This window comes from Hordeum vulgare, chromosome 2H (assembly GCF_904849725.1).
Source record: "Hordeum vulgare subsp. vulgare chromosome 2H, MorexV3_pseudomolecules_assembly, whole genome shotgun sequence".
In the NCBI taxonomy this organism is placed as follows: Eukaryota; Viridiplantae; Streptophyta; class Magnoliopsida; order Poales; family Poaceae; genus Hordeum; species Hordeum vulgare.
Window position 1 is genome coordinate 664,742,818 of NC_058519.1, and position 15,841 is coordinate 664,758,658.

The 15,841-nt window shown below is 44.1% G+C and overlaps 2 protein-coding genes across 2 annotated transcripts; both read right to left on the reverse strand.

Annotated features, from left to right (window-relative positions):
- Positions 1-10,910: 10,910 nt before the first annotated feature.
- LOC123428984 lies at positions 10,911-11,718 on the reverse strand. The gene has a single exon (XM_045113054.1). It carries the CDS (start codon positions 11,716-11,718, stop codon positions 10,933-10,935), a length of 786 nt encoding a protein of 261 aa, XP_044968989.1. The 3' UTR covers positions 10,911-10,932.
- Positions 11,494-12,720, reverse strand: LOC123428986 (protein CUP-SHAPED COTYLEDON 3-like). Its single transcript, XM_045113055.1, has 2 exons — positions 12,457-12,720; positions 11,494-12,243 (listed from the first exon to the last, which is right to left on the reverse strand). Exons 1-2 carry the CDS (start codon positions 12,718-12,720, stop codon positions 11,815-11,817), a joined length of 693 nt encoding a protein of 230 aa, XP_044968990.1. The 3' UTR covers positions 11,494-11,814.
- Positions 12,721-15,841: the final 3,121 nt, after the last annotated feature.

The window sequence follows — 15,841 nt, forward strand, 5'->3', positions numbered from 1 at the left end:
CATACCTATTTCAATCTCGTTTACCAGCAAGTCTCTTTACTCGTTCCGTAATACAAGATCCCGCAACTTACACTAAGTCACATTGCTTGCAAGGCTTGTGAGTGATGTTGTATTACCGAGTGGGCCCCGAGATACCTCTCCGTCACACGGAGTGACAAATCCCAGTCTCGATTCATACTAACTCAACGAACACCTTCGGAGATACCTGTAGAGCATCTTTATAGTCACCCAGTTACGTTGCGACGTTTGATACACACAAAGCATTCCTCCGGTGTCCGTGAGTTATATGATCTCATGGTCATAGGAACAAATACTTGACACGCAGAAAACAGTAGCAACAAAATGACACGATCAACATGCTACGTCTATTAGTTTGGGTCTAGTCCATCACATGATTCTCCTAATGATGTGATCCCATTATCAAGTGACAACACTTGCCTATGGCCAAGAAACCTTGACCATCTTTGATCAACGAGCTAGTCAACTAGAGGCTTACTAGGGACAGTGTTTTGTCTATGTATCCACACAAGTATTGTGTTTCCAATCAATACAATTATAGCATGGATAATAAACGATTATCATGAACTAAGAAATATAATAATAACTAATTTATTATTGCCTCTAGGGCATATTTCCAACAGTCTCCCACTTGCACTAGAGTCAATAATCTAGTTCACATCACCATGTGATTCCAACGAATCCAACACCCATATAGTTATGGGGTCTGATCACGTCTTGCTCGTGAGAGAGGTTTTAGTCAACGGTTCTGAAACTTTCACATCCGTGCGTTCTTTACAAATCTTTATGTCATCTTATAGATGCTGCTACTACGTGCTATTCAGAAATGCTCCAAATATATATACTCTACTATACGAATCCGGTTCACTACTCATAGTTATTCGGATTAGTGTCAAAGCTTGCATCAACGTAACCCTTTACGACGAACTCTTTAACCACCCCCATAATCGAGAAAAATTCCTTAGTCCATTAGTTACTAAGGATAAATTTTGACCGCTGCTAGAGATTCAATCATGGATCACTCTCTGTACCTCTCAACAGATTTTGAGTCAAGGCACACATCAGGTGCGGTACACAGCATGGCATACTTTAGATTCTACGGCTAAGGCATAGAAGACGACCTTCGTATCTTCTCTTTATTCTGCCGTGGTCGGGTTTTGAGTCTTACTCAAATTCACACCTCACAACGCAACCAAGAACTCCTTCTTTGCTGATCTATTTTGAACTCTTTCAAAAACTTGTCAAGGCATGCATCTTGTTGAAACTTCTATTAAGCGCTTTTGATCTATCTCCATAGATCTTTGATGCTCAACGTTCAAGTAGCGTAATCCAGGTACTCCTTTGAAAACTTCTTTCAAACAACCTTGTATGCTTTACAGAAATTCTACATTACTTATGATCCACAATATGTCAACCACATATACCTATCAGAAATTCTATAGTGCTCCCACTCACTTCTTTGGAAATACAAGTTTCTCATAAACCTTGTACAAACCCAAAATCTTTGATCATCTCATCAAAGTGTATATTCCAACTCCGAGATGCTTGCACCAGTCCATTGAAGGATCACTGGAGCTTGCATACTTGCTAGTATCTTTAGGATCGACAAAACCTTCTGGTTGTATCACATACAATGTTTGCTCAAAGAAACCGTTGAGAAAACAATGTTTTGACATCCTATGTGCAATATTTCATAAATAATGCATCAACAACTAACATAATTCTAACAGACCTTTAGCATCGCTACGAGTGAGAAAGACTCATCATAGTCAACAGTTTGATCTTGTCGGAAACATCTTTGCGACAAGTCGAGCTTTTCTTAATAGTGACTTATCACCATCATCGTCTGTCTTTCTTTTAAAGACCCATCTTTACTCAATAGTCCTCTGACCATCAAGTAGTTCTTCCAAAGTCTACACTTTGTTTTCATACATGGATCCTCTCTCGGATTTCATGCCTTCTAGCCATTTGTCGGAATCTGGGCCCACCATCGCTTTCTCCATAACTCGTAGGTTCACTGTTGCTCAACAACATGACCTCCAAGACAGGGTTACCGTACCACTCTGTAGCAGTACGCGACCTTGTCAACCTACGAGGCTTGTAGTAACTTGATCTGATGCTCGATGATCACCATCATCAGCTTCCACTTCAATTGGTGTAGGTGCCACAGGAACAACTTCCTGCGCCCTGCTACACACTGGTTGAAGCGATGGTTCAATAACCTCATCAAGTTCTACCACTCTCCCACTCAATTCTTTCGAGAGAAACCTTTCCTCGAGAAAGGATCCATTTCTAGAAACAAACACTTTGCTTCCGGATCTGAGATAGGAGATGTACCCAACTGTTTTGGATATCCTATGAAGATGCATTTATCCGTTTTGGGTTCGAGCTTATCAGACTGAAACTTTTTCACATAAGTGTCGAAGCCCCAAACTTTCAATAAACGACAGTTAAGATTTCTCTAAACCTCAGTCTATACTGTGTCATTTCAACGGAAATACGCGGTGCCCTATTTAAAGTGAGTGCGGTTGTCTCTAATGCATAACCCATAAACGATAGTGGTAATTCGATAAGAGACATCATAGTATGCACCATACCAAATAGTGCGTGGCTATGACGTTCAGACACATCATCACACTATGATGTTCGAGGTGGCATGAACTGCGAAACAATTTCCACATTGTCTTAACTGCGTACCAAAACTCGTAACTCAGATATTCATTTCCATGATCATATCGTAGACAGTTTATCCTCTTGTTACGACGAACTTCACTCTGAAACGGAATTGAACTTTTCAACATTTCAGACTTGTGATTCATTAAGTAAATACTCCTGTATCTACTCAAATCGTCAGTGAAGTAAGAACATAATGAAATCCACTGCGTGCCTCAGCACCCATTGGACTACATACATCAAAATGTATCACTTCCAACAAGTTACTATCTTATTTCATCTCAATGAAAACAAGGCCTTGCTCATGTGGTATGATTTGCATGTCACTAGTGATTCGAAATCAGGTGAGTACAAAGATCCATCAGCATGGAGCCTCTTCATGCAATTTATACTAACATGACTCAAGCGGCAGTGCCACAAGTAAGTGGTACTATCATCATTAACTCGTATCTTTTGGCACCAATATCATGAACATGTGTAACACTAAGATCGAGATTCAATAAACCATTGAAGGTGAATATTCAAGAAAATAGAGTAACCATTATTCTCTTTAAATGAATAATCGTATTGCAATAAACACGATCCAATCATGTTCATGCTTAACGCAAGCACCAAATAACAATTATTTAGGTTTAACACCAATCCCGATGGTAGAGGGAGCGTGCGGCGTTTGATCATATCAACCTTGGAAACACTTCCAACACGTATCGTCACCTTGCCTTTAGCTAGTCTCCGTTTATGCCGTAGCTTTCATTTCATGTTACTAATCACTTAGCAACCGAACCGGTATCCAATACCCTCATGCTACTAGGAGTACTAGTAAAGTACACACCAACATCATGTATATCAAATACACTTCTTTCGACTTTTGCCAGCCTTCTTATCTACCAAGTATCTAGAGTTGCTCCGCCTCAGTGACTGTTCCCCTCATTACAGAAGCACTTAGTCTCGGGTTTGGGTTTAATCTTGGGTCTCTTCATTAGTGCAACAACTGTTTTGCCATTTCACGAAGTATCCCTTCTAGCCCTTGCCTTTCTTGAAACTTAGTGGTTTTACAAACCATCAACTATTGATGCTCCTTCTTGATTTCTACTTTCGCAGTGTCAAACATCGCGAATCGCTCAAGGATCATTGTATCTATCCTTGATATGTTATAGTTCATCACGAAGCTCTCAAAGCTTGGTGGCAGTGACTTTGGAGAACCATCACTATCTCATCTGGAATATTAACTCCCACTTGATTCAAGTGATTGTCGTACTCAGACAATCTGAGCACACGCTCAACGATTGAGCTTTTCTCCTTTACTTTGTGGACAAAGAATCTTGTTGGAGGTCTCGTACCTCTTAACAAGGGCACAAGCATGAAATCACAATTTCATCTCTTTAGAACATCACTTATGTTCCGTGACGTTTTACAACGTTTTCGGCGCCTTGCTTCTAAGCCATTAAGTATTTTGCACTTGAACTATCGTGTAGTCATCAGAAACGTGTATGTCGGATGTTCATAGCATTCACAGACGACGCTCGAGGTGCAGCACACCGAGTGGTGCATTAAGGACATAAGCCTTCTGCGTAGCAACGAGGACAATCCTCGGTTTTACAGACTCAGTCTGCAAAGTTTGCTACTATCAATTTTCAACTAAATTTTCTCTAGGAACATATAAAAACAGTAGAGCTATAGCGCAAGCTACATCATAATTCGCAAAGACCATTTAGACTATGTTCATGACAATTAGTTCAATTAATCATATTACTTAAGAACTCCCACTCAAAAAGTACATCTCTCTAGTCATTTGAGTGGTACATGATCCAAATCCACTATCTCAAGTCCGATCATCACGTGAGTCGAGAATAGTTTCAGTGGTAAGCATCTCTATGCTAATCATATCAACTATACGATTCATGCTCGACCTTTCGGTCTCATGTGTTCCGAGGCCATGTCTGCACATGCTAGGCTCGTCAAGCTTAACCCGAGTGTTCCGCGTGCGCAACTGTTTTGCACCCGTTGTATGTGAACGTTGAGTCTATCACACCCGATCATCACGTGGTGTCTCGAAACGACGAACTGTAGCAACGGTGCACAGTCGGGGAGAACACAATTTCGTCTTGAAATTTTAGTGAGAAATCACCTCATAATGCTACCGTCGTTCTAAGCAAAATAAGGTGCATAAAAGGATTAACATCACATGCAATTCATAAGTGACATGATATGGCCATCATCACGTGCTTCTTGATCTCCATCACCAAAGCACCGGCACGATCTTCTTGGCACCGGCGTCACACCATGATCTCCATCAACGTGTCGCCATCGGGGTTGTCGTGCTAACTTTGATTTCACACAATCAAATAACAAACAATTGTATTCATTTATCACCTTCTCAATGAATTCAATTGATTTCACTGGATTCTCAATGAATTCAATTGATTTCACTGAATTTCACAGGTCATAAATCATGTCTTGCAAACCATGTCTCAATGAATTTCACACACCTTTCATAATTCATTCGAAATTCATTTCACACAAAAAAGAGTGAAATTATATTTCAACAGCTATTTCAATACATATGACACTGAAATAACAAATTACAAATAAAAGAAATCTTAGTTTCATACATTTAAAGAATTTATTTCAAGAAAATAGTTTCACAACTTACAACAACACATTGAAGTATGAGTTTCAATTGCTTGCCACAGATCAAAATCACTTCGAGACGTATCGATTGCCACATTTTACTTCTCATCAAACATCACTTTCTTCCATAAGCTATATTCCAGTTTCAGCACGTCATAGTTATTCATCCATATGAAAACTAGTCTTCATAATCAGCAATTTTTTTCGAACTTCCAATCATCCAACTTTATATCTGATGGGGGAAAAAGCAAATCTGTTTGGGGAAAAAGCAAGGTAGAGGGAAACGGGAAGCATTACCACATCCACATGCAGCAATCAAGATTCTAATTAAAAAACCTAAGTCTCATTAAATCTCTGTAGCATTCAAGCACATCCCTAGTTTTTGTATTTATTGAGACAATTACATCTACAAACACCTCTACCTTGTTTTTGTATTTGCTGTCAAATACAACCACATCCCTAGTTTTAGTATTTGCTGTCAAATACAAAAAACAATAGTCTACAGAGATGTTAAGCATTAACCCAAAAAACCTCATCTAGAAAAACCCCATCTATAAATCCCCATGTAGAAACCCACATCTATAAATCCCCCATCTATAAATCCCCATCTAGAAACCCCCATCTAGAACTCCATCTAGAGAAGACCCCATCTACAAATCACCATCTAAAAAACCAAGTAATCTAACCCTGCATTCTAAATACAAGTAATATTACCATCAATTATGTTGAGTTTTATTCATATATATATATATATATATATATATATATATATATATGCATGTATTGACCCCCTTCTTTAAATTAGATCTGGAAGAAGCGGGATGAACCCCTATCAGATGATGACATATGAGCAATTCAAGAGGAATTGGCGGGATTCTTTCTTGACCACGTCATACCTAAAGCCGAAGAATACCATGTGAGCTATTTGTGATTGGATCTTAGATAGATGATGTTAGGCATTGTAAAAGATGTTAAGTATTGTAAATGGTTTCCTTTATTTTCTTATTAGCTAGCGTCATGTTCTCTCTCTATCTATAGTACCTAGCGTCGACCAAGCACGGAGAAAGAGCGGACACTTCTCTCTATTAGCTAGCTAATACAATATGAAACCACTAAATTAACCGTCCCCCCCCCCCCCGCGCGTTAAAGAAACCCAGCTCTGACCAGATGCTGACGCGTGGATGCCATGTTGTCCCGGTTGGTGTGACCAACCGGGACTAAACGCCCTCCTGCTCGGGCTCCCCGCAGCGGCCACGTGAAGACTATTCGATCCCGGTTCGTAAGCGAACCGGGACTAAAGGTTTTGGGCTTTAGTCCCGACCATTTAGTTCCGGTTCAAGAACCTGGGCTAATGGGCCTCTGAAACCGAGACAAATGGGTCATTTTTTACTAGTGTAGTCTTATCCAAGGAAACACCATATGTCCAAAGCTTGGTGCAACCCCAACTCGAAAACATTTTGTGTATTAGTTTCTCATAGATTGGATTCTTGCAATGTTGACACCCTCTATCCTATGGCCGAGTTGTGACGCACTTCATTCCTTGCCGTCGAATCCGACTTAAGGTCAAGATCTTGAGGTGCCCAAATCCATGCATGCAACATATCTCTCATATATATGTTTGCAACCACACTGCAATATTCTCGGTTGTCATCGCCCGCCCAAAGTCATTCCAACCCTGAAACATGCATATGCAGTAATAGAGAAGGACACTAAACAACACATGCACAAAAAAACACATTTATGGAGTACTTCCTCCGTTTCTAAATATAAGTCTTTTTAAAGGTTTCATTAAAAATCTACATGCGATGTATATAGACATACTTTAGAATGTACATTCATTCATTTTGTTACGTATGTAGCCCACTAGTAAAATCTCTTAAAAGACTTATATTTCGGAACAGATGGAGTATAACCTAAGCCCAACTCTAGCAAGAGGAGGAGGATGCGCAAACGTTGCACTCTATGTATCTGCTTCCTCACTGGCAAACACCTCGGATGTACCACCCCGTACACCTGGCCGCCACATTATCGTTCCGTACATCCCATTCATCCACCGCGCAGGTACCCACAGATTTCGTTCGTGGGAGTCACCACACCGGACAAGTGTTTTGTGACATGCCCGCGCTAAATTATTGATAAATTTTTCTCCCTTCTTCGTAGCAATGTATTCGGACATGGAATACATCCACGAGCAATAAGTTGAATCGTCTCACAAGGAGGATTACACAGATGAAATAGGGATGATGCAGACGGTCTTTGTAGACACAGAGCATGCAGAATAGCATGTTCAAAATTTCAAGGGGTCGGTCATGGATCCTCGAGTGCTGAATGACATCACTACACGAAAAAAAAATATCACACCACTTACTATGGACCGGCTTATAAGGTGTAAGCCGAGAGCCACATTGAAAACAGTCAGCTTGTATATAAGCCGAGAAACTCCATGTAAGCTGAGTGCCAACGGGCACACGGTTTATACATGAAGGCGTCCTGGCACTAACGGCAAGACACGTGACCGTTTATGTAACCCTAGGACCAACTGCCGCACGGTTTATATATAAATCAAGGGTTGAGTCCGGTCACACATGTTATATATAAACTAAGAGCATCTTCAACAACCGTGCTTCGCGTCGCGCGCAAAAAACTTGTTTGCCGCGCGCGCTTCGGCTGGTATAGCGCGTCCGCCAGCGCTGGCTTCAACAGCCGCGCTAAAATGCAGCGTGCAAAAAATGCAGCGCGCGCGACTCGCCGGGCATTTCACATATATGGCATTTTGAACACAAAATGAGTTTGAAACATTCATCAAAAAATGCAATGAACAAGTGAGCTCGCCGGCGCTTTGGTAGCCGTGCGCCCGTCAAACGCCCTGCAAGCTTCTTTTCCCTCGCCTTCGAGCTGCCGGAGCCGTCCGCCGCCTTGTTCTTCTTCGCGGATTTCTTGCCCTTCTTCGGCCGCACCGCATTGGGGAGCTTCGAGGGGGCGGCGCCGGCGCGACGCCACCCGTCGCCGTGGTCATCCGCGGCGGCAAGAAGAGGCTGCGCGCGAGGCCGATGCTCCGCAGAGCTCCGGCGATGGCGAGGCCACCGCTCCCCGCGCTAGGGTTTCCGGCTGTACAGTGGGGTGAGCGGCGGTGGCGGCGGGGGAGGGGTCGCGGCTGTACAGTGGGGTGAGCGGGGTGCCGGCGCGTGCGAGGCGTAGGAGGCGGAGAGGAGAGAGTGCGGCGCGAGCGCTTGAGTGTGGCGCGCGAGGAAGCGGACGCCCTAAATACACCGCACGAGATAGCGAATCCGATCGCGCGCCCAAGTCCTTATAGCGCGCGCGGTTATTGCGCGTCCGCTGGAGCCACCCGCCGAGATGCGCGTGCGCTAAAATGACCTAATTTTCGACGCGGCGTTTGTTTAACGCGATTGTTGGAGATGCTCTAAGGACCAATGTGACACATGGCACATATCTTTGCCGACCGCGAGCTGTAAGCCGAGTGTCCTTTTCCAGCAGATATCGTGTGCCTTCTTGAAGCCGAGAGCTATTTTGCACCACTCGGCTTAGAGGTTGTTATAAGCCGATTGCTTTGTAGCTGCCGCTGCTTAGAAGAACATAAGCTGAGTATCCGAAAAATAGCTCTCGGCTTATAGGCTTTTGCACAGTAAAACGTGATTTTTCTATAGCGCATAGGTGACTACTTAGGTATAGAAACTATACAAATTTGTATTTTCAAAATCAAAATGTATATCTTGGAAGCCAGCAGGGGTAGCTTTCAGGATCGTTTTTATTCTACTTAACCGAAGCTTGGTCTAATTAATGAGTTTGACTCTATGACCATTATAGAGTATATTATCTTGTTCTAGCTATTGATTGATTAGTAGCAAGCTGCACATGCTTCTATTATTTACTCGCTTATTAGAGCATCTTCTTCCTCCCGATTGAACGCATCGGCATCGCTTCCAGAGTTCCACATCCAACTTTTTTTTTCTTAGTAAAGAAGGTTAAAACCCTCGGCCTCTGCATCAATTGATGCATACAATCATAGATCCAGATCCAACTGGAGACGACCTCCGGCTCCGATCTTCCGACTGGAGGCCCTCAACACAGAGGAGGTGATCCAGCGAGGCCGATCCCTCCAACTCCAACTCCGAGCTCACCTGGACTGGACGTGTGAGCTGCCACACGTCGGCCGATACGTGAAGCACCAGGAGATGGATGCGTGGAGCAGTCCCCGGCGAGGAGGTGCATGCTGCCTCTGGATCTCTGGAGTCGGGATGCCGATCGAGGCCGACGACGGCGAAACGCAGGGGCAGGGCGTATCTTCCGTGCCGGACCCCATCTCGATCGGCGCACGCCGGCCAAGAGGTGTGGGCCGAGGATGCCAAGACGACCGACGACGGCGTATCTTCCGTGCCGGACGGACCCCATCTCGATGGCGAAGAGGTGAAGACCGACGACGGCGTATCTTCCGTGCCGGACGGACCCCATCTCGATGGCGAAGAGGTGAAGACCGACGACGGCGTATCTTCCGTGCCGGACGGACCCCATCTCGATGGCGAAGAGGTGAAGACCGACGACGGCCGGCGGGGAGGTGCCGCCCGGGGACGACGAGACCAACGCCGGCCGGCGAATCATCCTTGGTGCCACCAGCTGACTCCGCGCACAAGACAGGTACGAACCTACCGCCGGGATTCATTCCCTTACTACACATTCTCTTATAGATGAAGAAGATGAAGTTGCTTGAGCGTGCCATCAGTCTTCCCTTTTCTTCGCAACCAAGGCTTATAGAGTTTTTTTTTTCCTTTTTAGAATGAAGAACACAATAAAAATATAAGCACATGTTATTTCAACACCGTACAAATAGAGACGTGCATACATACATACACTATATTAAAAACGTATGTATACACATCTTAGTCATATGAGCATCTTCGAAAGACTTATCTAACGCATCATGCTACACAGATTCAAATTAATTTAACATAAAGGTGAAAATTGATGGTGTGACTTCATATGTAGGCCGCGAATAATCTTCACAAATAAATAAGTACACTTTTACCTATCTATAAAATTTGTAATTTTTTAAAAGGATAAAGGTATTTAGTGGACACGATCCAAGTATACATGCCACGTCTGAGGAGGAGCTAGCGGGAATGCATTGATGCCTTCAGAAATCCAGATAGCAGTCGGAGGAGGGTGTTTTTTTTTCTGTTGATGGTAACAAGTGAAGAAATTGAAGGATGTGCTTTAATTAGCGGATCCATAATGTAAAGGTGTCGACCTTCACTTGAAGTATGTGCTTTAATTAGTGGATGCATAATCTAAATTCTAAACTAGAGGAGTCGACCTTGATATACACGTACGTACGCTTTCTGAATTCTTCACATCTCAATTTCTATTAATAGCAGGCAGAGTACTCTCAAAAGGAATTCTTAATGAACTTGAAGAGACCTCCACGTTTACATATACAATGGACTCTGCTAAACATTATTTGTAAACATAAAAAGGAAATACAACAACATATGTCTCAACGATCAACCTAGCTATATGTACATAATGGAGTAGGAGTCTTCTCATTCTTTCCTTTGCAGTTTCTTTCTTTATTGTGCCCTGCATGCCAGCCACACTCTAGAGCCAAATATCGTCCAAGTTGAACTGGATCATCCCCATGTCGTCGCTAGTGTACAACAAGTCGTTCAAGGGGGACTGCGTCCATGAGTTATCCTCTTCCGCGAGGTATTTGATGTACCAGGAGTTTTCAGAGTTGTCCTCGTCCGGGTTGGTGCCGCCACTCACACCTTGCATCCCTTCTTGTTCCTTGTTGGCCCCATCAGTGAGAATCTGCATCTCTACATTGCCCGTGTCTTCGCCATCGAAGAGAAACTTATCTATCTTATCCGTGTCAACGCCATCGCCGACCTCAGGCTCGGTCTGTATGAAATTATTGTATGTGCCCATGCCACCGAACCCGAACTGCATCATATCCTTGGACGTGCTTGCTTCATCGGACATGGACTCGACAGGTATGGGATTGTCGTCTGTGCCGCCGCCGCCAAGCGTGTACTGCATCAGATCCATGTCCGCGTTGGGAGCATCGGACACAGACTCGGCATGTATGTGATCCGTGTTTGCACCAAAGCCACTGAGGATAGACTGCATAAAATCATTCACCACTTCGGCACCATCGGACTCGGCATCGACCCGTATGGGATCCATGTATGTTCCGACGCCATCGAGCATAGAATGCATGATATCATTGCCAATCTCGACACCGCCAAGCACGAAATGCTTCGGATCCTCGTGCGAGCCGTTGCGGTCAGACACATGGTCCATCAAATCTGTGTCTATCTCGATGTCGTCTGGCAAGAGCTGCATTAGATCCTCATCCGTGTCAGCATCACCATACAGATTCATCGCGGAGGACATCATGTTCTTGTTGAAGACCCGACACAACGCGTATGTGTCCTGAAGAAATTAACCATGCAGGTGTATGTGAGGCGTGGAGCTCAATTATTGTATCAAGACATGAAAACCAAATGAAGATACCTGGATGTGATGGTCGTGGTTGCCATGGAGACGGTACTCGTGCATGACCCAGTCGGTCCGCGTGCCGCGAGGCGCTCGCCCGAGGTGGAACACAAGTGTCTTCTTCATGCCGACGATGATGGTGTTGTGCATGACGGGTCGGTCCTTCCCGGTAGACTTCCAGAACCCTTTGACAGTCGCCCTGAGCATGCGAAGCCCGGTTGGGTACTTTCGTCCCCTCGGCGTGAAAAAGTAGCACTCAACTTTTGCCTCCGGGTCGGTTGTGCTGGGTGAGAATGATTTGGCTGTGCGCGCATGTAGGCGAAACACAAGGAACGTAAGGAAAGTGAGTTGACATATATATACTCTGTTTGATTTGGAAATGAAAAGAAATAACTTGATTGGTACTAGTAGCTAGTAAAATGAAAAAGGAAATAAAGCAAGTAAAAATTCATATTCATATATATAATACTGCAGCGATATATATGCATGACGTACATAATCTGCCTGATTTAAAGTGATGCGAGAGATGGATCGGTATGTATGGATTAGAAAGGAGAGATTTCTTGTTTTGAAATTGGTCATCCAAAATGGCGAAAAACATAGCTTACCGCGCAGCTAGCTAGCGTTCATTTTCTTAAATGGTAGTGACGGACGGGTTAAATTACAGGAATGGATCATGTGTGTGATTTGAAAGAGGTGATCACCGCCGTGCATACCTGGTAGCTGGTGTGGTTCGAACTTGTAGAGGTCCACGTCCGGGATGAATCCACCGTGTCCCTGCTGGAAGACCTTGCGCCGGAGGAAGAAGCTTACGAGCTCCTGATCCGTGGGATGGAACCGGAAGCCCGGCAGGAGATGATCAATCAAGGCGTGCTCCATCTCCGCCATGGCTGATGCCTGTCTCCTCCTCTCCTTGGGCAATGGACGGATAGATGGATTTGCGCCGGCCGTATATATATATATATATATAGCTCGGATGGTCGGATCGCAGCCGTTGGTTGGCTACGCGATGGACGTATAGGATGCAGATTTGGTCGGCACCGGCAGCTTTCCCTGCCACCTGCAAACTACGTACACGCGTCACCGGCAAATGTGCGCACCTCCATTGCTCTCGTGGCGTCCATGTCACCCTGGAGGTTGGTTGACTCACAAGTGACAAAGAAGAAAGGAAAGGAAACGCCGATCCTGACGTGGAGCCCCTGCTTGCTTGCTTTGTAGTGTGGGACCCGGACTGCAGGTCGTGTGTAGCGAGAAACGGAAGCTTGTGGAGGGGAGCATGTCAACAGATATTAGTATTGCCACTGCGACGCAACTTCTTTGTCTCCGCATACATCTATTTAATTATACCTTGTACAGTATAAACGTATGCGTTTATGTACACGTGTATACACCCATCCTTATAAATACATACATGCATATCTCATCCCTATGAGCATGTCCGAAAGACCGAGCTGACATATCATCTTCAAATTTACGAGGTCATCGTAAGCACCTCGTCGTTGACGGAAACGTAACGCATCGTCGAAAATCCTAAAATAAATCTAGAAACTAATGAGAGCATCGTGACTTAAACCCTGATGGTTGGGGATACCACAGTCTCTCTAACCATCCTATCACAGATTGGTTCATCAGATCTTAGATATTCCCCGGGCCGTATGAAATGTGCATACCGTATATAGAAAAAATTATACACATATACATACATCCTATTATATATAGTGAACTTTTTTGTAAAATGGGGAAACACAAAGAAACATGACCCAGTACGGTTTGACTGCTGATATAACATCTTAAGTGCCAAAATACAATCTAAGTAGTAGCCAACGGGGACGAGTTCGAAAGTAGTATGTGATAGCAAAACAATACTCCATCCGATTCACGAAAAAAGTGACATTTGGATATTGCAAAAGTGTTCAAATGTAGCTTTGATCTATAGTTTAAATTCTGAAAATAGTTCTTTAAACAGATCCATGCATATGATTTTCAAGTTTCCAGCCTAAATATTACTTAGATGAACATTTAAATATACGGTGAACATTTTTTGTATTATAAAAACGCCTGTCATATATATCAAACATTTTTCTAATATATGATGTATACATATATATATGTGTGTGTGTGTGTGCGTATAATTTTTCTATATACAATACACGTACTGCGTACGGCCCAAATAATACCCAAGATCTGAATAAAATTAATCCTAAATAAATTATATACAAATGAATTCGAATTTAGATTGATTATGTATATATATATATATATATATATATATATATATATATATATATAGTTTCAGTTTCCAGATTAACTTGTTTTTCTTCATTGCATTGCATATATTCGATTTGCGACGGCGGCGGGTTTAGAGTCGTTGACGTGTTCCGTCGGAGCAACTTGCAACTTTGTGTCGGCACTTCACTATTATTATATATATAGCCGTCCATCCATTCCGATACTCTAATTGGTTGTAAAGGAAAAGACTATCGAGGTTGGCCCATGTCAACTGCCGTAGAGATGCTGCACGTGTCTTGTGATGCCCTCAACGTGGCGACCCTGTTAATATGAATCCCGAGCTGTCGTAGAGATGATGCCCTCATCCAAATCCCCAGCTCGGCTCGCGCCCCACGAGCAGCGAGGCAACCCTCCCTCCTCCTTTTTTTAGAGCATCAACGGCCGTAATTTTAAAAAATTGAGTTCGTTAAACATCCGTGAACGCTTCCGGACGCGTACACAGACACTGACCGGTTACGTCTCAAATAATGCATTTTATAATCTGATATCTTGCATTTATATTATTACATGCAATATGAATCTAATATAAGCGGAACTCGTTCGGCTTCGTCATGTCCATGTCCAGCGGTTGGTTGCGTTCCTCGTAGTGTCGGTTCGGCTGTCAATGAGGACATGGGACACTAGCCAGCTCACGACGGTCGAACTCCCGCAGTCTTCCATGACCTACTTTTCCTGGTCAGAGCCTGTAAACCGAACAGTGCCGGTGGACGTCTGATCGATGACGAATCCTTCATGGAAAAAGACGATGTCCACTAAGACGTGGTTGCAGCGGCCGCACTCGCCTAACTAACGTCCACCGCTGCGAGGGCCTCTGCCGCCTCCCGCGCCCGCTGCCTCGCACAATGTGTGTCCTCGGGGGCGCCAACGGAGGGGTTGCTTGTCCGCCACGATGTTTGGATGCAAGACAGACCACACCGTTTCCGGTGACGGAGGAACACCGGATCCAATCACCAGCTGTGCCGACACAATGGATATCCGATGCTGCGAGTCTGAGTGTTGTCGAAGGGCGGTCGCCTCCCGGGAGCAGCGGAGCGCAAGCCGGGCGACCATCTCCTCCTCGGGGCCGCGTGGAATGAGCTTGTGGTCAACATATTTTAAGGTGAAGGATATGAATCTGTTGCCCGCCACGCCGAAGAAGACCAATGATGAGCTTGAATGACGAATATATGTGAGATCGATGCGGGTCATATACGCGTTTGAAGCCTTCATGGAGCTCGGCCTCCAAACACAATTTTGGTTTTTGGCGGAGTAGCGAAAGACGGACTTTTTTTGTTTATAATATAGGGAGTACCTCTGTATCTAAATAATTACAGTTGAAAGAAAATAGTCTAGTTTTTTAAGTAAATATAATTGTTTAGGTAAAGAGGAACTACTAATGAAACCATCTCAATCACTATAAGTACAAGCAGAGGCGCTGGGTTGAGTTTTTGGGGGACATTTCGATCGACGACGAACCAAAGATGCGTGACTTCCCAAGAAAAGACAGCTTTGGTTCGTTTGCTCGTGGCAACATGGAAATCTTGGAGGATATATTATAATAGATAGAGTAGCCGGAAACTGGTCACCGACACGAGCCGGACGCGTAAGCCATGTAGTAGTACGTCTACGTGGCAGATAAGAAAGCAAATTAAGGACGGCATGAGGAGCTAGCCTTTTTTTCTTTTTTGTGCAGGGAGTGAGGAGCAAATAAGTTATTTGACCGGCCAGTCGCCAACGACCG